The 27168-nt window shown below is 42.5% G+C and overlaps 1 protein-coding gene and 2 pseudogenes across 3 annotated transcripts in view; 2 read left to right on the top strand and 1 right to left on the bottom strand.

Annotated features, from left to right (window-relative positions):
- LOC307066951 (uncharacterized protein) overlaps positions 1-8355 on the top strand; it is a gene marked incomplete at both ends in the record, with an annotated part of 44609 nt that extends 36254 nt beyond the window's left edge. Inside the window, 5 exon segments of the mRNA XM_079724162.1 lie at positions 1457-1543; positions 5464-5502; positions 5506-5632; positions 5828-5920; positions 7514-8355. Of these exon segments, the coding sequence (XP_079580288.1) occupies positions 1457-1543; positions 5464-5502; positions 5506-5632; positions 5828-5920; positions 7514-8355 (1188 nt within the window).
- A 12655-nt stretch (positions 8356-21010) lies between these two features.
- On the bottom strand, positions 21011-21927 carry LOC307066950 (olfactory receptor 9S13-like; annotated as a pseudogene). The gene has a single exon. The product of its transcript is annotated as an olfactory receptor 9S13-like (transcript).
- A 951-nt stretch (positions 21928-22878) lies between these two features.
- LOC307066949 (olfactory receptor 6Z7-like) lies at positions 22879-23834 on the top strand (annotated as a pseudogene). The gene has a single exon. The product of its transcript is annotated as an olfactory receptor 6Z7-like (transcript).
- The last annotated feature ends 3334 nt before the right edge of the window (positions 23835-27168 follow it).

Genomic DNA, 27168 nt, shown 5'->3' with positions numbered 1-27168 from the left:
TTTTTCCCTGTGCTTTATATGGTTGAGTATACATTCTATATTCAAGTTTGTTTCCTGCTTTTTCACTTAATATTACAACCTAGATATTTCCCCTCGACTATAACACAGCTAAAAAATTTTTAGTCAAATATAATACAGAAAAAGGCACAAACCATTAGTATATAGCTCAGTTTTCACAAAATGAATACACTGTGTCCATGTCATGAGCTCCTGGATTAAGAAAATAGACCATTACCAGCTCTCCGGAAACGTCTTATGTTGTCCCCTCCCAGTCATTACCACTGCCCCCCGAATCTCAGTCCCAACTGTTACCACCATTCTGACTTCTAACACTTTGGACTTGTTTTGCTTGTTCTTGACCTGTGTACAAATGGACTCATATAATGTGGACCTTTTTTTGAGCCTGGTTTCTTTTACTCAACAGCAAGATGCATCCATATTCTCAATTCTGTTTAGAATTCTACTGTTATGAATATACCATTCTACTGTGGTTCTGTCTCCTCTCAGACACTTAACTATCATCTGATTTTTTCACTTTGAACATTTTGGAGGGTGTGTAGTGATATCTCATTGTGGTTTTAATTCAGGTTTCTCTGATAACTAATGAAGTTGAGCCCTGTTTCGTATATTTATGGCCATTTAGCTGTCTTCTTTTGTGCAGTACCTGCTCAGATCTTTTAACCTTTTTGCTCTTGTTTTGTTTGCCTTTTTCTTACTGATTTGTATGATTTCTTTATATATTTTGCATATGAATCCAGTTCTTTGTAGGACATATGTTTTATAAGGATCTTTCCTCATTCTGTATTAACTCATTTAAATTCACTTTTTTAAGTGACATTCTTCTGTGATTCATCAGTTAGTTCAGTTCATTGTGGTTTGGGGTTCAAGCCTCTTTTCCCTTCACTGCCATTTCTGAAATTTTTCTAGCCTGCACCTGTGAATCTTCTAGACTTGGTACTGTGACTGAGGCAGCATCCTGTCTGTAGATGTGCAAATCTATGTGAATGTTCATTTAGACATTTGTGTGAAAAAAGCTAACTTCCTTTGCTTCAAATAACCTCTGCTGTCCAGTCCTAACTGTGGAAGCCATTTGTGAGTCTCACTGTGTAATTTCTGCAGTCCTGAGGTTTCTGAATCCTTTCTTCATCTGGTACAACTCTGCACACCATCTTCCACAGCAGTGTGTTCTGAAGCAGCCTGCCTTTTAGAGTATTTCCATCCTTTGAAGGGCCAAGCTGTAAAGATGCTGCACATGACAGAAGTTTTGGATATCTTGAGGAATCCCCAGCTCATTCATCTATGTGATCAAGAAAAAAATACAGAAACCATCTGCATAAGAAACCCAGGGACTCTGAAAGTTTCTCACCAAAAGTTTAGGCATTTTCAATACCTGTCAGTGACTGGGCCTCACCAAGCTGTGAGCCAAATCCAGGAGCTCTGCTGTCAATGGCTGCAGCCAGAGACCCACACCAAGGAGCAGATGATGGAGCAACTGGTGCTGGAGCAGTTTCTGAATACTCTGCCAGAGGAGGTTCAGACGTGGGTGAGGTCAAAACAGCCCAAGAGCAGCAAGGAAGCAGGAAACCTGGTGGCAAACACAGAGAGAGGAAAGAAGCAACTGGCTGTTTGCATTTATTGAACATTTGCTGTATGCCAGGCATGTAATAGGGAGCTTAATAAAGATTTGTTAAATGACTGAACAAATGAATTTTATAATCCAGTCTAATCTGCCTCATCTTGTGTGCAATGGAAGAAATTAGGGGTTTGGCTTTTGCTTGTTTATTATTTCTCTAGGAGTACCCCTTCCCTCCAGCTTTGTTCTCTCTCCCCTGCACATTTCTTATTAAGCCTGAACTTTAGTATCAACACAAAAGACCACACAGACAAAAAAAAAAAAAAAGAGGGCATAAAATGTGGGAGATATGAGGCCTGGAAATTTAACTTCTGTTAAAATTTGACTTGTCTCTTAGAAACTCAAGTTACTAGATTGGAACTAAGGGCATTTCAATAATGAGAGAAGAAAGCTGTTCACTCCTAATAGTCCTTTGAATAAAATTGATGCTAAAAGCAAAGTATTGTTTGGGTGTATATAGAGAGAGACAAGGAGAGAAAGGCAAGGGAACAAGACTTGGGTGTGGACCAGTGGGATGGGTTAATTACATTTAAAAGTATAAACAAATAAATTTGAAATAAACATGAGGGTCATGCATGGCTGAATACTGATGTATCATGAATTAAGGATTCTGATCAGTCCTGTGCACCTGCATTCCTTAAAAGAATTTTGAAGATGTTAATAGTGAACATGTTGGACACTTAAAATGTACTACATTCTAGGTATTTTATAATATTCACTTACTTCTCTTAATAGCCCTTGAAATAGGTATTACCCTCCTTCCATAAATGAGGAGACAGGCACAAAAACGTTGAATGACTGGCCCCTGGTCCCACGGTTAGTAATTGGCAGTAAGGATTCAGCTGGGAGGCTGGCACCAGCGTCTGTGCACTTAATCATGGTGTTACACTGCCTCCAGTGGACATGGGGGATATTGTCCCACGTTGGTTTTAAACTTGGCCAAAGGCACAGCCTTTGATGCAGCTGGAATTCAGGGGAAAGGAAAGAGCTCTCTAGGATATGAGAAAGAAATTACAGATTAATGAAAGGTACACTTAGAAAGAGACTGCAGGCAAGGAAGGCCTTCAAGGTTCAAGTTTCTGTAGGGAAGGTGGTGGTTGTATTCTAGATCAGTGAGTGAAAAAGATGTAGGGAAAGCTTAGTAATAAGAGTTGCCATTTTTAAAAAATGCATGCTGTGTGCTTTACATATATAATGTTTAATCCTTACAGGAGCCCTTAGAAGTAGAGGTCTTATCATTTTCATGTTACAGCTGGGAAACTGAGGTTCCCTGGTGACTGAATCGATGGTGAGGCTAGGACCACTGATATAAATAAAGAGGAACTTCTGCTTTATTTGGAAGGTACTGAGAAGCAATGGAAGAGTTTAGAGGTGGGAGATAACCAGAAATCTTTTCTGGAACTTGCCATATTGAGCTGAGAAAAGATTTCTGTGGTCTTTCTCTTGTCATAGGAAGTCCAGGACTGCTGCTCCCTCCTGTGGCAGGACAGGGTGGCGTGGGGGTGGCAGGCTACTCTCTGTGCCTGTGGGTGCTGCCAGACTGGACTCAATTCCATGGTCATTTCTGCTCCCTTCTAGGTTTCCCTGCTCGGGACTCTGTCCTTGCAGAAAAGAGAAACACCGAAGAACAACAAAAGAAGGGCACAACGATGTTTGACGGTATGCCATCTGCTAGACCTCAGGTGAGTCGGGCTTTCTTCTGATTTAGTTCTCCAATATGGGGGCCTCACCTTCCTGATTTCCAGACGTTCCCCGTCTAATTAAACCACATCCTCATTTCCTCAAAGTCTTTATATAAACATTACCTAACTGAGCCTTTTCCTGGCTTTTGTATAAAAAATGTTCTTCTGACTCTTCGTATTCCCCTTCCCTGCTTTATTTTTCTCTGTCACACTTATCACCACCCCACATACTATATCTTTAACATTGTCCGTCTTTTCCTATCTTCTGAATTAATCTTTCATGGTTTAGTATTCCATTTTATCTCCACTTTTGGTTTAGTCAAAACCACCCTCATGTGGTTTGTACTATTATTATGATCCTTTTTTTATATGAAATAAATGGCAGCCATTACAGGGACGTGATACTGTTGTGAGGTGTTTTTTTTTTTTAATTTGCTCCTTAACGTTCTTGTTAAGTCACATTTTGAAACCTAGAAGAAATTAATATGCTGCACTTCCTTTAGAACCAGAAAATAATTCATGGGAGGGGGGGTGACGATTAGGAAACAAATTGTCTAAAAATGCTCCTTGAGGGAGAGATAGGGGGGAAACAGTTGAGAAACACTGTCCTAGATGATCTGTTCCTGAGAGTAGGCCTCTGTCCTTACAGTGTCCATGTCAAGGACCCCAAGGGAAGATGCCCACAGGGACTACGGAGGTAATACAAACGAATACCGTATGTAAGTGGGTGGATTATGACAAATGGGGCACCTGCCCCATCTAAGGGGCGGCTATGACTCGGCTTCAGCTGATGGCACCGTGTGAGAATGTGGGTCCAGATCCCCAGATCTTCTGATTTTTTTTTAAAGAGAAGCCAAAAATCCAGTTAATAATTTGAAATATACAAATTTTTTGGTGTTGGCAGCTAATATGAATTTTGAAGAAAGAATTTTAAAAAACACATGTGAGCCAAATAAATCCCTCTATAGGAGCTGGGCAGCCAGTACATGCCCTCTAGTTTAAGTCATATGTTCATTGATCTGCATAGTGTTTCTGTAAAAACACAAAAGATATATATTAGTAAAATGGGTATCGTAGTCTTATGTAGTCTTCTAATATCTGCTTTTTAAATTCGCCCTTCGGTTACCAAAATTGTTGCATGTAACTGTAGTTAATTAGTTTGTATTGCTGGAATACTATTCCATGGTATGAGTATACCATAATATATTTATTTCTTCTACTATAAATGAATGTTTGGGACTTCCCTGGTGGCGCAGTGGTTGAGAGTCCGCCTGCCGATGCAGGGGACACGGGTTCGTGCCCCGGTCCGGGAAGATCCCACATGCTGCGGAGAGGCTAGGCCCATGAGCCATGGCCACTGAGCCTGCGCGTCTGGAGCCTGTGCTCCACAACGGGAGAGGCCACAACAGTGAGAGGCCCACATACCGCAAAAAAAAAAAAAAAAAAAGAATGTTTGGGTCTTTTCCATATTTTGGATGTTATAAGACAGATGTTATGAACATATCTATCTCCAAGTACACATGAGCAAATATACCTAGGAACAGAATTTCTGAGTCCAGAGTGGTTTACTAATTTACATTTCCCTTAGCATCTTATAAGAGGCCCCAAGGGTCCACATTTTAGACAATATTTCGTATTGTCAGACTTCTTAATTTTTGTCAGTTGAATGGGTATAAAATCATACTTTGTCATTTTGAAATGTATTTTCTTATTTATTAATAAGATTGAATATCTCTTCATATTTATGAGCTCTTTGTGTTTTATGGATGAGTCACTGAGGCTTAACCTATCCATTCTCATAAAGCTTGTTAGAAAGAACCAGACCCAGAACCTAAATCCAACTGTCTCTGATTCCTGAGCTTGAGGTATACTGCTCAGCTTTTAATTATTTGCATTTTTCTTTCTTTATAAAGTGACTTAAAAGGATTTTTCTCCCGCAACCCAGATCTGTCAAAATTAGCAACAGGAACTATCTCAGAAGTGTTCTCACTTCTCTCAGACTATAAGACAAAGAAAGGTATCTTTCTAAGTCCCTAGAAATAATCTAAGTGGATTAGAACACTTGGATTAGAAGCTTTCTGCTGGTCTGAACATCTGCTTCATGGTCAGTCCCCTCTCATCAGGCACCTTTCCCCCTCCTTGGGATAATTCCTGGATTTCGATCATTTAGGAGTGTGTCTGGTATTTTAGGAGCTGGTGACTTTCAAGGATGTGGCTGTGGACTTCAGTCCAGAGGAATTAACCTACCTTAGTGCTCCTCAGAGGAAACTCTACTGGGAAGTGATGCTGGAAAATTATAGGAACCTGGTCTCCCTAGGTAAGCTGTGATGACCAAAATTGTCTCCAGACATTGCCATATGTCCCTGGTGGCAAAATCATTGGAAACAGGCTTTATTTTTCTTCTGTTTAAATTTGCATTTTCCTTATTATCTCACCGTCTTTATAACCCAGGCTGGGAGTTCCTGTGGGTACAGGACAGAACTCCCAAGTTATGAGTCTCCTTCTTCAACAGGGTACCAGTTCCCTAAACCTGACATTATCTCAGGGCTGGAAGCGGAGGAGTCACATGCAGTGGAGGAAGACAGCAGTACAATGATATGTCAAGGTGAGTAGTGAGACAGGAATCGTGGGAAGACAACCCTGGTCAGCCAGGAGGAGCCTGGGAGCTGTTCCCCAAAGCCCTCTCAGCTCAGGGAGAAGGTTGGTAAGTGCTCTCACCTCAGGGGTTCCTGCCGCTTCCCCACATCACGTGCACTCAGTACTTCTTTCATCTCCTCTCTGAAGCTCATCTCTTCCTGCAGCATGAGTTCCTCTCCTGTGCAGCTCCAGGGAGGCCAGTTTCCCTTTTCTCTAGTGTTCCAACTCCTGCATTCATTCATGCCTTTCTCCTGGCAGCTAGAAATCAGAGGTCTTTCCTCTTTAACTGAAATAAGCAAAAAACCTTGGCGTGATACCACTCCTCTTTCCAGCCCCACTCAGGGGCTTGCCTTTATAAAGCACAAACTTTTGATGATCTTCTTACCACCCTCAAAAGAAAATCCAAACTTTTAACAAAACATTTAAATCCATCCCAATCTGGCCTAAAATTCACATCCCAGCCTCATCTCTCACAGATACTCCAAGTAGAAACCTGTGTTGCTGGCTCCCCAGGACTGTGTACTTTCACAGTTCAATGTCTTTGCTCAGGATGTTTTATAAGCTTGCCACCCCCTTCACTGCTTGCTGAGCCCTAATGCCATCCCCTCCGTTGAGTTTTTCCTGTTCCTAAATGGAATCAACCCCCACCCCCATCTCTTCTCCTGTAGTCATTTATAGCCTGATTGGGGTCCGTTTTACAGACTTATTATGACCATCTGGTTGGATAATGCTCTGCTCAAAATAGGCATTTAATAAATGGTGAATTGAAGGGAATGGGGTAAGAATAGAGATTGGGAGCCAAGAAAAGAGTTAGAATCCTTTTGCTTTATTCTGAGCAAGAGGTTGTTGACCTGTTTTCTCCAGCGTTTCCCTAATGGTCCTGTAGAACCATGGTAATAGGCGTTCTTTAAAAAAAAAAAAAAGTGTTCCATGACGAGATCAGTTAGAGAAATGCTGCACACTATGTTTCCCCTCTTTGGAATTTGAGATGCCGATTAAAGGTTCTGAAGAGTCCTACAGGATTGAAAGCTGCTTGACTTGCATCCTATGGTATCTCCCAAATTGACTTGACAGTGGAATCCCTTTATCGCCCCAACTGTTAGTTGCTCGGAATAGTAATAATTTGCCAAGCATGGTCTGCATGCAGACAAACCCCAATCCCAGCTCTTTCTCTGGTTTCCTCCTTGTTCTCCTGTCTGTGTCTCTGGCATCTTTGTCAACGTTCAGTCCTCCTGGATGGTCTCTTTTCTGCCTCATCCTCACCCTTCCTTGCTTACTGTCCTTTCCATCCTCCCATTCTCTCCTTAGGTTCCCAGAAAACTCTCAAACCTCTTTAAGAACTGTTCTTCTATGTTTGGTCTCTTTCTTCTGTTTCTACTATAATGATGTGTCTCTTTGAGTAAAAATAGTAGAGGAACTTTTACATTGCTTTTAGATTGGGAGAAAAAACCTGAAACCAAAGATCTAACTCCAGAGCAAAGCCTGCCTATAGAAAAGTCATCCTCAGGGGCAGGAAGACAGGATTTGGAGGTAGGAAACTTCTGGTGTGTCTATGTCGGAGAGTCTTCTCCTGATGATCCATTGGGTTTGCACCAGATCAACCAGGAGAAACTTTTGAGTCCAGTAAAAATGAATGACCCCAAGACCCTTGCTCAGGAAAGAAGCCATGACAGTGATCGACTTGAGAGACGCTTAGATCTTACTAAACAGTCAGAGGATCTTCTAGGAAAGGATCCCCAGGAACGCACTCCTCATGGAATTTGCACCAGTCCCCAGCCGGTAGACAGCAGGCCTTTCGTCCAAGAGAACAAACACAACAGATGTGAATTTTGTGAAAGAAGCTTTAGTACCCAGTTGGCCCGTGAGAGACACGAGCAGATCCATACAGGGAAGAAACCCTTTGAATGTAAACAGTGTGGAGAAACCTTCTACCTCATGCCACACCTCACCAGACATCAGAAGACTCATTCACGTGAGAAGTCCCCTGGATGCAATGAAGGTGGAAAGTCTTTCACTCAGCATGCACATATCAACGGCTGCATAAGAATTCATAGTCAGGAGGACTACTATGAATGTTTCCAGTGTGGCAAAGCTTTTATCCAGGATGTGCATCTTTTTCAACATCTCAAAGCCCATGAGGCAGCAAAAGCCCTTCCACCCGCGTTGCCCCGAAACAAGACATATTTAATTCGGTATCAGCGGAAACATGACCATGTCGGAGAGAGAGCCTGTCAGTGTTGTGACTGTGGCAGAGTCTTCATTCGGACTTCACATCTCATTCAGCACTACAGAATTCATGCTCAAGAGAGGCCTTACCAGTGTCAGCTGTGTGGGAAGTGTTTCAGCTTACCCTCCTACCTCACTCAACATTATCAACTCCATTCTCAAGAGAAACGGGGTTGAGCGCAGTTACTGTTGAAAAACCTTGACTCAGAACATTCTCAACACTTTTGACTTTCCCCTGGAGAGAGACCCTTTGAGTGCTCTGAATACCAGAAGGTTTTCAACCAGCCCTCACACCTTGTTAACAACTTGAAAATTCATCTTGGTGTGGTCAGAAAACAGAGAATGGTTGCAAGAGGTTAGAACAATCTTTGCAAAGGGAGAGTCAGCACATGTGTCAGTCACCCAGGCAAAAAACCTTACAAAGAATATTTTTGTTGCATAGGAAAGAAGCTAATAGATTTTGCCCTTCTTTGGTGTTATCCATAGAATGGAGAACCTTGATTTTGACATCCTGACAGAAAACTTGTGACTGGTAGTTGGGCTCCAGACAGGAACTCTGTTGCCTAATTTTCTGCAGAAGTGTTTACATACAGTATCTTTACCACATGGGATGAGTCAGCAGAGGGCATGGTAAAAAGATTTTTGAGGTGTACCTATGTTGATTCATCCACAAAGCTGAAGTAATTGGTAATATGTTTACACAGTACTTGTTGATTTACAAAACATTGCCAAATGTATTATTTGATCTTTTAAGGAATGCTGCATTGTACCTAGTATGAGGATATTTATTTCATTTTTACAGGTATAGCAAACTTGAAACTCCAAGTTGTCATTTGATTTGACTTGGGTTGTAAGTGATGGGGCAAGAACTGAGCCCCAGTGTGGTTTGGTTAGGTTTGGCTTTTGAGATTCCATGAGATATTTATTTTATATCTTGATGCTCAACCCAGGTTTGTTTTATTCCTGCTATATCCCCTCTGAAGAAAAGGTACAGTACTATACTGACTGCAGCTGTCTTCCTTTTTAGTAATCCCAACATTATTTCACATTAAATCAGATGGGGACACTTTTGTAGTATAAGGGGTTCAGAAAGCTTTTTTTTTTTTTTTGACAGTACACGGGCCTCTCACTGTTGTGGCCTCTCCCGTTGCGGAGCACAGGCTCCGGACGCGCAGGCTCAGCGGCCATGGCTCACGGGCCTAGCCGCTCCGCGGCATGTGGGATCTTCCCAGATCGGGGCACGAACCCATGTCCCCTACATCAGTAGGTGGACTCTCAACCACAGTGCCACCAGGGAAGCCCCCAGAAAGCTTTTTTAAGATGAAGTTCTGATAGCCATTTCTGTTACAATTTAGGGTTAGGTGAATTTTTGAGACACTGATCAAGGAAGGATATTTTTGCTAACCACTTTCTTATAATTGGTCTTGGATATCGTAAATCTGCTACTAATTAAGTAGAATTTTTGTAGTTTTCTGTAGTTGTTTGAAGGTTTGAGGTTTTGTATTTTTCTTTTTTTCCCCTCTCCTTCCTTTTAAAAAATCCTGTTTGAAAACGGTATTTCTGCTTTTCTTGGGCACTGGCATCCTCAGCACGACCAGCTTCACCTAAAATCCTAATTCTTTTCTGGGCATACTTCACTCTTTAAAAGTATGAGCCCTGAATTGCACTAAAAATTTCTTTTATACCATATTGCTATAATGTAAAAGTTTTCCATCACTGACTTGGATGGTGGTCAGATACAAAGACACATGAGAACCAGCTGGACCTGGTGTCTCAGAACTTGACTCCTTGCCTGGAAGGATGGGTTGCTGCTATTGTTATTTACGGCCCTGCTTTTTCTCATCCTGCCATGTTTGAGGTTGATCTGTGATGTGTGGCTCCAAAATCATGAAAGTAAAAACAAACATGAACCTACACCAGCCGAATGAGTGCGAGCTACACAGCCCCTTTTCTTCATTTCTCAGGTTCTTGATGAAACAGTCCTCACCGGCTGGTCCTATTTTCTCACCACAGTCCACCCTCCAACCCACTATAAATTTGTTTCCGATTCTGCCACCACTACTGCAAAGGGACATAATGTCAATATGTCTTATTGTTGATGATGTTAATTAACCTTTATTTGTTTCTTTTTGTAATTAATAAATATCTTGCAGGAGAAACTTTGAGACCATGCAAGTATCTAGTTTCTCCTCACACTTTTACCTACTAAATTCTAGCAATTAGCAAGTGGATGTTACCTACAGCCATTTTTACTGTGTAGTATTGTAATGATGATCTCCAATTTTCTTCATTCCTTCTACATTTAGTAATTAGAATTCTCCTCTGAGGAAGACTTGTCCTCCCTATTTATTTATTCAGTAATTTATTTATATCAGTATGGATTCATGGATGTTTATTTTATTCTATTGGCTGTAATTCAGCACTGCCATTATTTATTTTGTTCAGATTGTTCCAGCTCTGGCCACTGGGAGTCCTTTCAAGTTGGCTCCTCTCATCCTTTTCTGGACACTTCTTTTGCACCCTGTTTAATTTCTCTCCCTTCACCTCCAGGAAAACCCCATGCCTTTATGATAGCTTCTACCTCATCACTGTCTTGTGAAATCTGCTGCTTTCCCCGGGGTCATAGGTTTACTTACACCCTTATCTATCATTTCATTTCTTCCTTCATCATTTTTGCTAAATCTATATTCTGCCTGGTTTGTTATTTGCTTAACACTTTCTTTCAATTGTGTCATCTCTATTTTTTAAAAAAACTTCAATACATCTACCTAAAAAGGAAAATTTTAAGCCAACTCAAAGAATTTTACCCAGACCATAGTCAGATTTTCCCAATCATTTTCAAGATGTCCTTTAACAGTTGGCTTGTTTGAATCTGGATCCAAACATGCATTTGGTTGTCTGACCTCTTGATTCTCTCTCAGTCTAAAGCAATCTCCTCTCACTTTTTTAATGCCTTGTGTGACCCCAAGAATAATGTAGAAATGTATTTCCCTCTTCTCTCCACCCAATTCCTAATATATGTAACAGTCTTGGTACTCCTTATATTCAGGTTTAATTTTTTTTTTAATTTAGAAGCGCTCATTTTTAAATTCTTAAATTTTTAACTGTGGTAAGAAACACATAACATAAAACTAACCGTGTCGAACATCTTAAAGTGTCCAGTACTGTTAAGTAGAGTCACATTGTTGTGCAATAGATCCCCAGGACTGTTTTCATCTTGCAAACCTCAAGCTCTGTATCCATTAAACAGCAACTCCCCCTTTCCCCCACCTTACAGCCCTGGCAACCATGATTCTAGCACTCTTGGGTTTTTTTCTTTAAAGCTTTGTGTGATTATGCAAGTAATACTGGAAGAAACTGGGTCGGTTGTCCTGTGGAATGTCCCCCCTTCTAAATGTGTTTGTTTGCTTCCTGTGGTATCCTTAAGCTTGTTCCTCTCTCTATATTTTCTGTAAATGGAAGTTAGCTCTAAACTCTGGAGACTTAATTAGATTCATCTTCAACTTCTTTGGCAAGAACACCTCATAGGTGGTTTTGTGTACTTTATATCATATCCCGTCAGGCTTTAGCTCTCCCAAAGGTCCAGCCTTTTTAAAGTCGTTCTCCAGGCCACTGCACCATTCACAGGCAATGAGGTTTCAAAGTTTTCACTATCACTCATGGTCCAGCTGCTTTAGTTCCTTCTTCATTACCTCTTCTAGACTTTTCTCAATGTGCCTCCCACCATTACTCCACCCTGGTCTTTAGGTACTTGAATTAAGAGGTGGTGGAGGGGCTTCCCTGGTGGCGCAGTGGTTGAGAATCCGCCTGCCGATGCAGGGGACACGGGTTCGTGCCCCGGTCTGGGAGGATTCCACATGCCGCGGAGCGGCTGGGCCCGTGAGCCATGGCCACTGAGCCTGCGCGTCCGGAGCCTGTGCTCCGTAGCCTTTGCTACGCCTGGTATAAATAAGCATTTGAACAATTTTACCAGCATTGGATATTTATTACTTAAAACAAACCAACGAAAAAGTTTGCCTATTTGATAAACCAAAACAGTGCTTCTTGCTTACTAATGAATTCTTCCCCCATGTTTTTTTTAATATAAATTTATCTATTTATATTTTATTTTTGGCTGCGTTGGGTCTTCGTTGCTGCACACAGGCTTTCTCTAGTTGCGGCGAGCGGGGGCTGCTCTTCATTGCGGTACATGGGCTTCTCATTGCAGTGGCTTCTCTTGTTGCAGAGCACGGGCTCTAGGCACGCGGGCTTCAGTAGTTGTGGCACGTGGGCTCAGTAGATGTGGGTCGTGGGCTCTAGAGCGCAGCCTCAGTAGTTGTAGCGCACAGGCTTAGTTGCACTGCAGCATGTGGGACCTTCCCGGACCAGGGCTCTAACCCGTGTCCCCTACCTTGGCAGGCAGATTGTTAACCACTGCGCCACCAGGGAAGCCCCGCCCCCCATATGCTTTTAAAGTTCTTTGTGTATAATCTAGGCCTTTTGCCCATTTTAGCTATTGTGTCTTTGTGCTTGTTCTTTCTGATTTGCCTGAACTCACTTTCCTTTTCTTAAAGTATGCATTTCTGAAAGATTCATGTTTTTCATTTTAAAGCAATACTTAGCGCATTAAAAACAATTTCTATTTTACAGAAAGGTACATCTCCTACTCCCTCTGCCTTGCTGCCACTCGTGCCCCCAATACACCACGAACACCATTAACGTTTTGGTTTGATTTCTTATAATTTAAAAATAATTGCCGGATTTCTGGAAGTGCTTGCCTCTAGGGAGTGGTGGGGAAGAGATCTAGTTCTCACGGTACCTCTGTTCTTTTTCACCTATTTACGCATGTGGCTGTAAGGTGTTCATAGTTTTCAAATAGCTGTGATCATTCCATGTGTGCAGTAGCATATTTTTTCCACCCTGTTGTACACCTTACAGACTTCTCTATCACCCCCTTGTCAGCCGTTTTCACCTTGTTAATAGCTGCACAGTATACCCAGAGCTTTATCTGTGTGGCCCTCCCTCTGTTGTTTGAATGTTTAATTTAGTTGTGATTTTTCATAATTGTAAATGATAATGTAATGAACATTCTGGTACTTAAAATATTTTTGTAAATTTAGGATTCTGTAAGGTTTCGCCAATGGGGGATTACTGTGTCAGAAGGGAAATAATTGTTTTAAGGTTCCTGATACACACGTCTAAGTTTTCCTTTGAAAGAGCACCAGTTTGCACTGCTGCAATTAACATGTTGGATGGTGTGTGTTCCACACATTCTCGCTAGCATTGTTTATTAAGAGCACTTTTCACCTTTGCTAATTTAATAAGGGGGGCATCTAATTTTAATTGCATTTATTTAGTTTTTAAGGATGTTGAACATTTTCCTCTTAAGCTTGTTAAGCAATTATATTTCTTCTCTTTGCATTGTCTATGTGGCTTTAATATCTTCCTATCAATTTGAAGTCTCTTTATGTAATAAAGATATTATTTGTCTTCATTTTGGCCATAAATGTTTTCCCCATTTGGCCTTTTCTTTGAATTATTTTTTTGACGAGGTTTCAATTTTTATATAGCTCAATTCTGATATCTTTTTTAAACCTAAAAAATCTAACCTTCTCTAAGCATTAGTATTTTTTCTGCAGTTTTTATTATTTGTAAAATATACTTTAACTATTATTGAATTTACTTTGTATTATGTGAAGATAAAAATTATCCTCCGTTGTTAATTGCCCCAGCATCAATTTTAGTAAATGATACAGTCATATTTTATAATACAGTTCTGTATCTGGATCATCCACGTTGTTTCATTGTTTTGTCACCCTATTATATCATAGATCTGTATTCTTTTTAACTTTTATAGCCTCATTTGAGTTTTCTATCACTTTGCCTTTAAGAAGTTTATTTATGTGCATTATATTTATATGAGAAAATGAATTTTGTTGCTCTTCCAGATGAAAAGTTGTTTAACAAAAACAGCCTTTTGATGACTATTGAAGTGAATTTATAAATGAATTAGGAAGAATTAACATTGTTACATTTAAACTTAGCATCCAGGAATATGATATTCTTTTATGTACTCAAGCACTTTTATCAGCCAGCAAAGTAAGTTCCCCTTAGTTATTCCTACATACTGTTGCAGTTGTAGGTTTCTTTGTGTAGGGTTTTTCTTTTTTGTTATAATTCTCAGAAAGCCAGCATCCCAGAAATGGGGTTACTTCACTGTTGCCCCACTACATGCATTCAAGCTAGCTAAACCCTACACTTCCAGCAGTTGGGGGCCGCAGATGCTCTTGAAGGAAAGTGCAGAGAAGCATAGCAGTAAGTATGTGCATGCACATGCGCACACACACACACACACACACACACTTATGAATACCACCACCTTAGAAGGGTCAGCCATCTGCCCACCTGGGCCCCGGCTTTGAATCTCCTACCACTCTGGGTCTAGGGCTGGTGCCCAGACCATCTGACAGTCAGGTCTCCTCCAGGTGGGACCCTGAAGGAGGGATGAAGTACAGGTACATTGCCATGGTACCCAACCCACTTCAGCCTTTCAGGTGAAGAGACCCATTTGGATTCATTGACTATAGGTGTGTGGCTTTTGTTTTTTGTTTTGGTTTGGGGTTTTTTTTGTTGTTTTTTTGTGGGGCTTTTTTGGTTGGTTGTTTGTTTTTTGGCTGCACCATGCAGCTTGCAGGATCTTAGTTCCCCAACTAGGGATCGAATCCACTCCCCCTGAAGTGGAAGCACGGAGTCCTAACCACTGGACTGCCAGGGAAGTCCCCCCCCATAATTTCTCTTTTTAATATGGTATAAGATATGTGTTTAATAAACCCCAAATCTTTAGTGTTTCTCTAAAGGTGACAAAGTAGGTAAATTTAGACATGTTTAGCAGTGAATGTTTCAGTATTTTTATCCTAACTGGAAATGATCTGGATATTCAGTGAATTCCCATCATTTAATTTAATTTAGGAAAACTCTAAAGTTTCACGTTATCAAACATCTGGAGAAATTGATTTTAGGTAGACATACCATAAAACAATCATTTTTAAAGAATTCATGTAAAAATTTTAATCCCATTGATCTCTATTTCATTACCTATGAAAATATCACCATACCAAGTTAATTTTCTTGCTGACAAATTTTGTAACAAAGATAACATGAACTTATTGACTTTTAGTAAACCTAGGAACAATTAAAGTATTAATACTTAATGCTGATGACCCTAAATACATGTCTGTATTAATCAAAGCAACAACTTAGGCTTGTTTTCATTTATTAAAAGAGTAATTCTATATCACATGATCCTTTAAACATTTGGATTACTTTTTTTTACATTTAAAAATATCTAATTTGTAAGTGCTTACTTTTAAGTCAATAGAACTCTTTTACAAATTCATATTGATAATATCATCTGTAGGTAGAAACAGATCACATTTATAACATACACAAACATACGTACATCCAGATAGACACAGATCTCATAGTTTTCCTGCTTGAGTTTTAAAAGTCCATTTTTTTTAAGGTTTTAGTTTCTACGAATTGAGCCAAGGCTGTAGTCTCAGGCAGCGTGGGCTGTGTTTGCATTTCAAGGACATGATGAGAGTTATAACTTCAAGCCTTCTCCTAGGAGTACTTTTCTTTCTGAGAGTCAGAATTTTGAAAAGATGTTTTATGAAGCCAGTTGTGTTTAACTGTGCATGCAAAATTAGTTTTGGAATGTCAAAAAAAATTTCATCTTGGCCAATTTAGGGTTAGGTAAATATCTGTTAAGTATTGGCTCCGTACCAGTTGTAGAAGCCAGCCGGAGCTCCAGTGGGTGGCTGCCTGTCCAGGAGCTGGGAGCTTTAGAAGCACAATCTCCTGCTTTCTTTTAGTTTCAGTTTACTATAAAGTGCAAATCTAAATTTAAATTTCCAATTCTAAGCCACATTTAAAAAGTCAGCCAACCCAGTTCACTGCAAAATTCCTTCCAGGCCTTCCTACCTGGAACTTCCCCCAGGTCCTCTGCCTAGGAAACGTACCGGCACCCTCTTAAGACTCCAAGTCTTAAGATAACAGCTCAAATAAAAGTCGTGGACCATCACTTAATATAAGGAGGTCCAGGTATCAGGAAAAACTCACCAAATCACCTGAAGGGTGCTGTGAAGCCAGAGGGGCTCAAGGGGCCCATGCTTGTTACAAGCGTGGTCTAAAGTAGACTCCAGGTGACCTCAGGTGGGTTCTTCTGATATCCTGCTGACTATACCAAAGCAATGTTAATGAAAATAATAATCTATAAAAGAATAGAATAGAAAAGTTTTATTTATTATAGAAAAGTTTTTATTTTTATAAGCCAAACTGAGGGCTAACCTGAAAGCCATCTTCCCAGATTACTCTTGAGAAGCTGCTCCAGTTTTCAGTACAGTTTTATATATTGTCAGAACAAAGAACATTAAACAAATCAGGGTTATATTTCTTCAGTGTTTCAAAAAAAAAAAAAACCAAAACAGATCAGCACATACACAGCGAGTCAGTATGGTCTTGGCACCTGGGAAGGGAGTCTTTATCATCAAAGGAGGACAAGGAAGAGAGGCACTTAATGTTTATTTTTAACATGGACATTCTTTACTTCTGGTCAGTGTGCCCTTAAATAATTAAAGCAGATGTACAACGTATATATGACAGGCCACAAACAGGCTATTTTAAGTAGCATAACATTCGAGTTAACTCAAGTATAAGCCTGAATGACTTCCCTGTATCTCAATGTGTGAACATTTCTTTTATCAACAGCCACCACAGGGCCCCGCATACTAGTGGACAGCCACCCCGGGATTTCCCCTGCAACACTCGGGATCACCCCTGGAACCTTTGGGCCCCACATGTGAGCGGACGGCCCCCACAACTTTCCATTTCCCATCCTGTATTTCCCGACATCTTGGTGCTCACAAGAGTTTCCTCGGTCTGCTGGCTGGCTCTGCCAGTTGTTGGGCTGCACCCCACAGGCCTACAAGGCCTGAACTTGCCCGGCCTCAAGACCGAAGAAAGAGCCCGGAGTCAGCAACAGACACATCAGTGGTTTAATGGGTTGGGGCGCTTACACGTCTGAAGCAACACTGCACCGTGTGTGGCAGATGGCAGACAGGATATGGCATCTTCACTCCCTGGCGAGGAAGGGGAGATTGCCAGTTATGGGGGAATTATCAGGTGGGCTCATTGGTTACCAGGGAAACCAGCAGAGGAGCACGCCCCTCACGGCCCCTTTGATAAGAACAATCATGAGCTGGGGCTTGGGGCAAGTGTAGGAAAGTCAGTCGTGTGTGAGTGTAGGTGATGCAGGCACTGGTCCAGCAGGGATGTAGAGAGAGCAAGAAAACAGCCACCTTGAGTGGCCTGACCATACGGTATGCCTTCTAGGATTCTGTCCTGATTCATGGGTGACAATGCCACTAAGTGGGGTGAAAACTGGGGAAGATGCGGGTGTGGAGGATAAATGAGCTCTGTGTAGATGTGTGAAGTCTGAAGTACTTGCTACATGTCCATTCAATGTGATTCAATGACTGTCTACCCATTCACTAACCAATTGTTTACGGTGCTTCTATTATGTACAGAGAGAGTCTGGTCTGGGTCAACTGTGTGCTGGAGCACGCTAGTACCAGCTCACAAGAGCTAATTGTTAAACAAGAATGTTGCCAATCAGTCATTAAGCTATCAGTAGCTTGGCATTAGCTGTGGTGAGATTGTTTACACCATGGAAATTGGCAAATGCTTTTTTTTTTTTCCAGAGAGTTGATTTATCAGCACCACAGTAAACAAGCCAAAGTAATGTCTATCTTCATGCAGCTTTCATTCTAGTGTTGGGGACAAATTTTAAACAAATGATTACACAATAATTAAAATTGCAATGCATATTTTGAAGAAATGAGAGTGATGAGAGTATAGGAAAAATGGGCTAAGTTGGCCAGCAGGGGGTGATAAGGAAGTAATGCTTGAACTGTGATCTGAAGGCTGAACAGCACGTTTTAACATAGGAGATCAGGATGTGTTCTATTGATGAGGTGTCATGGTTTGATTGGCAGTATCTTTTTCTTCCTTAGTGGAACATAAAATAATGGAGCATCTTTCAATGAATGGTGGTTTAGATTCACTAGCAGGTATTAATCTGATTCAGGAAGGGGTGCCTGAACTGGGTTTGTGGAGCCCAAAGATTCCAGGCAGGTGTTGCAGAAATTACCATGGACATAGGAAACCACCAAGGCTCAGGAATCCCAGCCCCCGGACCCCAGCTCACACCAGAGAAGCTCTGATTTTTGCTGTTCTGCTTCATATTCGTTCAGAAAAATACACATTGAATACCTAGCGTGTGCCAGACACTACAACACCCAGGGGATACAGTACTGAGGAGACCAGAGCACTGCCCTCATGGGGATTATATCTGAAGGAAGGGGATGGGGATTCGGGGCAGAACAAACGAACTGAATAACTTAGGTAATTTCAGAAGGATGATAAATGCAATGGAGGTAACAAAACAGGATGCAGGCATGGTGAGTCACCTGGAGGGGATCTGCTTTGGATGGCAGGGCCACAGAAGGTCGTTCGGATGAGGTGACCTTGGAGCTGATAGGGAGTTGGCCACTCGGGGTCTGGGGGTTACACCAAGCGCCTTGATGTTTTCTGCCTCAGTATATCTCAGGTAATCATGGGAGTGACACCCGTCACCTTTGCTGTATTCTATTTGCTAAAGTTAAATCAGTTTCCTCCCACATAAGGGGAAGGGGTTATACCAGGATGGGACTCATTGGCATGTGCCTGCCAACCCCAGGAATCACCAAAGACTTGCCTGATCTGGCTGACTGGTCACATGCCAATTTATGTCTCTCCCAGGGATTATGCATTTGATCAAGAGGTTGATGTTCTCAAGTAAAGGAGAGCTCTTCAACCCTCAAGGATATGTTGGTAGCACTGCAACCCTATCCTAAAAACTCCCAAAGAAATGTCTCAACAAGGTAAGACATTTTAAAGTCCTAGAGAAATACAATCCAATCTCTATCATTAAAAAGCAGAACCCACCCCCAAAAGTAGAACCCCAAATGGTTCTGGAGCAAAAATATTGGATCCTTTCTCAACCCTCTGAACTTTGGGTAGATTGCCTATCCTATCTGAATTTCATCTTCCACATGTAAAATGAACAGAATTTTATAAAGAGTGATAGAGATAAGGTATAAAAGTGACTAGTACAGGTGGCCTGGAAAAAAGGGAAGAATTGGAAGCATGACAATAGGTAGAATAAAAAATAGTGGCTTGGGGACTTCCTTGGTGGTGCAGTGGTTAAGAGTCCACCTGCCAATGCAGGGGACAGGGTTCGAGCCCTGGTCCGGGAAGATCCCACATGCCGCGGAGCAACTAAGCCCGTGTGCCACAATGACTGAGCCTGCACTCTAGAGCCTGCGAGCCACAGCTACTGAAGCCTGTTCACCTAGAGCCCGTGCTCCACAACGAGAGGCCACCGCAATGAGAAGTCTGCACACCGCAATGAAGAGCAGCCCCCACTTGCTGCAACGAAGACCCAATGCAGCCAAAAATAAAATAAATAAATTTATTTTAAAAAATAGTGGCTCATCAAGAGATCAGATGTGGAGGAGTGGTTAAAAAATAGTAAATATTGTTCTCTCCATTTTTTTCTGGAGCTTTATCTGAGCACATGGCAACCCAGCTGGAGACATTTCCCAGCATCCCTTGCAGGTCAGAATGGCCATGTGACTAAGCACTGGCCAATGGGATGTCAGCAGAAGTGATGGGTACAACTTCCAGGTCACATCTGAAAAGCACTCTCTTTGCCCTCTACTTCCTCTGTCTCCCTTCCTGCAGCTGGACTGTGAATGAGTTGCTAGTGAGCCTTCTACCACGTGGATAAGGAGACTGTATGGGATGGTACAGCAAAGAGACGGGAGGAACCTGGTCTCAGGATGACTTTGTGGTGTAGAGACACCCATGTTTACAGGAAAGAGAAAAAAAAACCCTTCTGTATTATTTAAGCCACTGTTGTTTGGTCTGTTAAAGCAGCTGAACCCCAAACCCAACCAATACAGTGCTATCAGGTAAACATTAGAGAAAGAAAAAAGTATCCCTGATGTTCTCTTAGGAGGGAGCCACATGAAGACCATGTCTCTGCAAGTACGATATGGACTATTTTTCTTCCGGAATAGTTACTTCTGATGAACTCACTGACTTGCATTTCAGACAAATATTAGATGGAAAATGTGTACCACTAAGCATTAGAATCATTTTGAGCAGGCCAAGGTGTGATCACTTGTGGGAGGTCCATGGAAATGGATGAGCTGGGCAGAAAGTCCCCTAGTGGACTCACACTCCAGGATACAGGGTCATTGGTGGGCTTTGGGATGAAATGACCCCTCACCACAGTTGTCGTTCAGAACCCACAGGGGATTAGTTCCAGGACCCACCAGGATACCAGAATGGACGCTCAAGTCCCATAGTCTGCCCTCCATACCCACAGGTTCTGCATTCATGGGTTCGACCAACCAGGGATTGTAAACAGAGTACACGATCCACAGTTGGTTGAATCTGCAAATGTGGAGCCCGTGAATACCGAAAGTCAACTGTATTTTAAATAATTCTTTCCCTCTTTCTACCTTCGCCTGTGTATGTACAGTACCATTTGCCTAAATTAAATGCACCTTGGACACGTCTCCATTTTATCCAGCTGCCTATTGTGGCTTCCTGCATGAATCATCATCAACGTTGTCAACTTTTTGGGCCACCCAGTGTGTTCCTGGTGGTCTCTGGAGACATTAACACCTCCACTATGACCACAAGGAAAATCTTGTGAGGCTGGATTTCTGGGTCACTCCATGTCCTAAGGTGGCACCTGAAGATACAGCTTCCACAGGGATCCCTTCATGTCCTTGTTCCTCAGGCTGTAGATAAGCGGATTTAGAGTGGGCATGAGGATGCAGTAGAAGACGGCAGCCAGACGCCCTTGCTGTGGGGAATATCGCGCCGTGGGCTGCATGTAGGCAGAGCTGCCAGTGCCGTAAAACAGGAGGACGGTGGCCAGATGGGAGGAACATGTGGAGAAGGCCTTCCAGCGGCTGGCTGCTGAGCGGATCTAAACCACCATGGCCAAGATGTGCACATAGGACAGGACAGTGAGACTGAAGCAGCTGATGATGACGCAACCGCTGGCTACAAATCTTGCAGTGTTGTGGACACCTGTGTTGGCACAGGCTAGGTGCATGAGTAGCGGGATGTCACAGAAGTGGTCAATCATGTTGGGGCTGCAGAAGAGCAGGGAGAAGGTGTTGGTTAGGGGAAGGCAGAGAAGAGGAGCCCGCTGCCCCAGGCCGCCACCACGGAGACACAGGTCCGGGGCCTCATGGCTGCCCCCTACACCAGGGGCCTGTAGGTGGCCAGACAATGGTCATAAGCCATGGAGGTGATGAGAAAACACTGCGGACTTCAGGCAGACAAAGGCAAAGAGTTGGGACGTGCACGCATGGAGGGAAATCTGCCCTGAGCCCAACAGGCTGGCCACCAGGGCCCGGGGCAAGGTGGTGGACACGGAGCAGATATCCACCAAGGAGAGGTGTTTGAGGAAGAAGTACATAGGCGTGTGCAGGCAGGCGTCCAGCGTCACGGCGGCCACGATGGAGATGTTCCCCAGAAACGCAGCCAGGTAAACCAGAAGGAAGGCAGCAGCGCTGAGCAGCTGTATCTCAGGGACCGCTGAGAAACCCGGAGGAAGAAAACAGGCACTGCCTTGAGATTGGTCATGTTGTGTCTTCGGAAAAGCTCGCGAATGGCAGGGAAGGCTCAAAAAGCAGTGCATGGGGCTTCCCTGGTGGTGCAGTGGTTAAGAATCAGCCTGCCAATGCAGGGGACGGGTTTGAGCCCTGGTCCGGGAAGATCCCACAAGCTACGGAGCAATGAACCCAGTGCGCCACAACTACTGAGCCTGTGCTCTAGAGCCTGTGAGCCACAACTACTGAAGCCCACACGCCTACAGCCGGTGCTCCACAACAAGAGAAGCCACCGCAAAGAGAAACCACCACAAAGAAGCACATGCACTGCAATGAAGATCCAACACAGCCAAAAATAAATAAATTTATTTTTTTAAAAAAGTAAAGAAGGGCTTCCCTGATGGCGCAGTGGTTGGGAGTCCGCCTGCCGATGCAGGGGACGCGGGTTCGTGTCCCGGTCTGGGAGGATCCCACATGCTGCGGAGCGGCTGGGCCCGTGAGCCATGGCCGCTGAGCCTGCGTGTCCGGAGCCTGTGCTCCGCAACGGGAGAGGCCACAACAGTGAGAGGCCCCTGTACCGCAAAAAAAAGAAAAGAATTTTTAAAAAAATAAAAGAAAAAAAAAAGTAAAGGAATAATCATGACTCTCTTTACAAAGCACTCTCTCATCTGTTGCCATGTTTAATATCCATAAGGACTAAGGACCTCCTGGGGATAGATTTCACCTCCATTTTACAGATAAGATAATGGAGGCTCACAAAGGTTGAGTATCTTGTCAATGATCAGAGATGTAGTAAGTAGTGTTAAATTTTCCGTTTCCGGTTTTGCAATTTCCCAATTGCTCATTGCTGGCGCTCAGAACAAGAGTCAACCTACAGCAAAGTAGCATTGGCTCTAGGGGCCCTAACTGTATATGCTCTCCCCCTTTGATCAATTTATTTCTGCATGGATCATGGTCTCTACGAACCTGTTTCTTTCTTACATAGATGGAGAGGTCTCTGGACTTGGGCAATATGTCCAGAGTGCAAAAGTTTATCCTACTGGGTTTATCTGCCAGGCAAGGCATAAGGATTGTGCTGTTTGCCATCTTCCTGACTCTACCTGCTGACCCTCCTGGAGAACACGCTCATCATTTTCCTTGTCTGCAGTCATGGTGAGCTCTGAAAGCCCATGTACTTCTTTCTGGGCAAACTGAGCTGCCTGGAGATGTGCTACATGTCAGTGACCATGCCCAGTTTGCTCGTGGGGCTGAGGTCCAGTGCATGCCATGTGCCCTTCACAGCCTGCATAATTCAGCTTTTTTTAATTCATATCTCTCATTGGCACCAAGTGCACCCTCCTGGCCTCCATGGCCTATGACCACTATGTGGCCATCTGCCGCCCATTACACTACCTGCTGCTCATGAGGCCCCAGATCTGCTTGGGTTTAGCTTTGTCTTCATGGCTTTGTGGGCTGTTGGTCTCGGTGGTCAAGATATCATGCATCGCCAGCCTGTCCTCCTATGGCCCCAATGTCCTCAACCAATTCTTCTGTGATGTCTCCCCTCTGCTCAACCTGTCCTGCACCCACGTGACCCTGACGGAGCTGGTCGACTTCATCTCTGCCATCGTCATCTGCAGGACCCTGCTAGTTGCTCTGGCCTCATATGCGGCCATCAGGAGGGCTGTGCTCCAAATGCCTTCGGCTGCTGCGGGCAGCAAACCCCTCCACCTGCGCCTCCCACCTGATTGTGGTGGACATCTTCTGCTCAGTGGTTCTCTTCACGTATTCCCGCCCCAGCCGTGTCGAACCCACTGACCTCAACAAGTTGCTGTCCGTCATCTACACGGTGGCCACGCCCATGTGCTGCCTGATCTAGTCTACTGCCTGCAGAACAAGGAGGTCCACGCAGCGCTGCGGGAAAACCCTCCCCCAGCGCTGAGTCTCTTCAGCGAGAACTGACATTTCCTGCTCCTGATTTTAACACTTTCTTGGCCAAAACACGTGCACAGCTTTCAAAGGCAAATGGAAATCCGGAGGAAAATATTTGCAACATAACGTATAAAGACTTCTTTAAATAAAGGAGAAAAATATGAAGACCTCCACCGAGAGAAAAACCAAAAGGAAAATGGTCATGAACATGAAGGCTATTGAAGGAAACATGTAAGTGGCTGATAACCTACAAAAAAGATGTGCATGCCCTCTAGTAATCCAAGAAATGGAAATTTACTCCTTGCCCACTGTAAAAAAAAGTATAATACAAAATTTAAGGACAAGAATTTTTATTTCAACACTGTGAAATTTGGAATAAACATTATTTTATTGGAAATTTTTGTAAATAACTCAAATGTCCACGAACGTGAAATTATTTAAATATGTTACATTATATACATAGTGTGAAATAACAGGCATTCGTTAAAGAGATTAAACCAGACTTGCAGATACTGCCATGGGGAGACTGTATGTTGTTTAGTTAAAAATGAAAGAAGCAGTATAAGAGTATGTCAAAGATTTGTAAAACAATAATAATAGACTAATTGCAGTAGTTATTTATGTTAATAACTAAAACCCTAGAAAGGAATCTGAAAAGATATATATCAAAGAGTTATTAGCTATGTTTTTAGGCTTGAGACCACAGGGGACTCATATTTTCTATTTTATACATTTGAATATTTTGCAACAAACTTGTAATACCTTTATAATAGAATAAATATGCATTTTATAAGAGAAAACAGAATTCAAAGAAAGACCTTCTATAGAATGACTTACTACCATACTAGCATATTTTTCATTTTTATTTTAAGTAATAAAAATTCGTGTTGGGGAACTTCCCTGGCGGTTCAGTGGTTAAGACTCCGTGCTTCCGCTGAAGGGGGCACAGGTTCCGTCCCTTGTCGGGGAACTAAGATCCCACATGCAGCGTGGTGCGGCCAAAAAGAAGAAAAAAAAATCGTGTTGACAATGCCTCAAGGGAAATGAACATGTTCTAGTGTGGTTTGTGAGAGTATATGTTGGTACGTTTTAGAAGGGCAGTTTGCTAATAAATACAAAAAGCCTCGAGAATCTGAATGGCCTTGCATTCATCCATTCAACTTTGGGAATTTATCCTGGAGAAGAAAGTAAAAGATATGGGCAAAAGTTGACCTACAATGATACCCATTCCAAACTATTTGCACAAAGACAAATAAGCCAATAGTTCATCCAAAAAAAGGCAATAGAAATGGCCAATAAACTATGGAATAATATTCAATCTCCACCACAACTAAAGAAATGAAACTCAAAGTAATAAAATGCTCCCCCCTGGTAGTGGAGCATCTTTTAATTTGCTCAGAGCAAATTTAAAAAGAAAAATCGTTTGAGAGAACCCAGTGTTGGTTGGATGTGGGGCAATGTACCCTCTAAGACTACTGTGGAAATGCAGATTGAGGCAGTGTTTTCGGAAAACAATTGGCCAATATTTATCAAATTTTAAATTCACATTCACTTTGACACAGCTATTACCATTTTATCTTCATCTTCACTGATGTTTCCAGCTCTCTACCTTCCAGGCTCTTTATGCATGCGTGGGATCATGTGAGTGGTACTGGCCAGTGAGTAATTATGTCACTTCTAGACCAAATCATTTAATTCCTGGTGTGAGACCCTCCAGATCTCTCTTTTCTCTTTGGCATGGTGGCAAGCAAAGTTCAAGACTGGCCTTTTCCACCTGAATTCCGACCATGGTTAGCAGAACGCCCTTTAAAATGGTCATAAAAATTCTCTATGTGCAAGTCTCACAGATACATTGCTAAATGACAAAAGCAGGATGCCAAATATGATCTGGGAAATGGAAGAGCTTGGTTCCAATTGTTTGGAAAAATTTGTGCCACCAAAAATTTTCATGTTTCCTCTTTCCTCAGAAATACTCCTCTTTTGAAAGCTCCACCTGGCCAGGTGTGGGAGCACTTTGAGTCTGTGCTCTTTGCCCATGGTTCTTCTCATTCCCAGGCTGCCATCCTTCCCAAGCCCAGAACCAATCATTGTGGTTGTTGGCCTGGGGGTGGGGGGGTGGGGGGTGGGGCAGGGGGAGGTTGCAATGCTCTAGTTGGCCAGCAGGTGTTACATGCCTTCCCCTAGACCCAAGAGCCGCTGTGGCCGGTTCACTCAAGTCATAAGGGCAGAGCGTGGGGTAGCGTTTCTCCCCCAGTGGGGTATGTGACCAAAAGGACACCTCTTTAGGTGATAATGGAGTCAAGAAAATATCAGATTCTACTGCAGCTACAATTCCATGAGGGAGATGCATCCTAGAACAGGGAAACGAGCAGAATGAAGAAAACCATAAACCCAACAATTCCCAATGTTGCTGGGCACTGCTGTCATCTCTGGGGCAGAAAGAAGCTGAATGGGGGTCAGGTTCGGCTCTATCTCTTGGGCAGAAGACAGAGATTACAGTGATTTTTTAATATTGAAAAATAATCTTATTATAAAAGCCATACATGCTTGCCACACACACACACATTTTTTGACAAAATACAATGAAGTGAAAATGAAAGCAAAGCCTTCCCAAGGTCTGCCACACACTGGCAATCGCCATTAGCATTTCAGTGTTGATTTTCAAATTCTTTCCAATATACATACATACACTCATTGCATTACAAAATCAAAACGTAATTACACTGTCCATGCTGTTTTCTAACCTGAATTTTCCACATCACGATATATAATCGACATCTTTCATGGAAGTAAATATAATTACAAAATTTGTTTTTCATGGCATTGTAGGATTCCATGTGTAGCTGTGCCTCAGTTTAACGACCCCTCTATTGTTGAATAGAGGTTTCTCCCAACAGCTCTCCATTCGAGGCACAAAATGCTGGGACTTCCCTGGCGGTCCAGTGGTTAAGACTCTGCGCTTCCACTGCAGGGGGCAGGGGTTCCATCAGGGAACTAAGATCCCACATGCCGTGTGGCATGGCCAAAAATTTAAAAAAAAAAAAAAAAAAGAGAAAGAAGCACAAAATGCTATGAATATTCTCACGATTACATTGTTGCAAGCATTCCTAAGTTATTTTCTTGGCAAAAAATCCTTAAAATGATACATTGTCAAAGGCCATGAACATTCAGATTTTAATGCACATTGACAAATTGCCCTCCAGAAACATTATACCAATTTCAGTTAATAACTTTCATGATTGCTGAAATTTGGGAAAAAAATTCAATTCCTTGAATTTTGGGGTGTGCATCCTCATACGCAAACACCTGTAGCTAGGTCTAGAATTTTTGTCTTTACATTTTTTAATTTAGAATTTTATTTAGA

This window comes from Hyperoodon ampullatus (genome assembly GCF_949752795.1).
Source record: "Hyperoodon ampullatus genome assembly, chromosome: 18".
In the NCBI taxonomy this organism is placed as follows: Eukaryota; Metazoa; Chordata; class Mammalia; order Artiodactyla; family Ziphiidae; genus Hyperoodon; species Hyperoodon ampullatus.
This window is presented reverse-complemented; position numbering and strand designations above follow the sequence as displayed.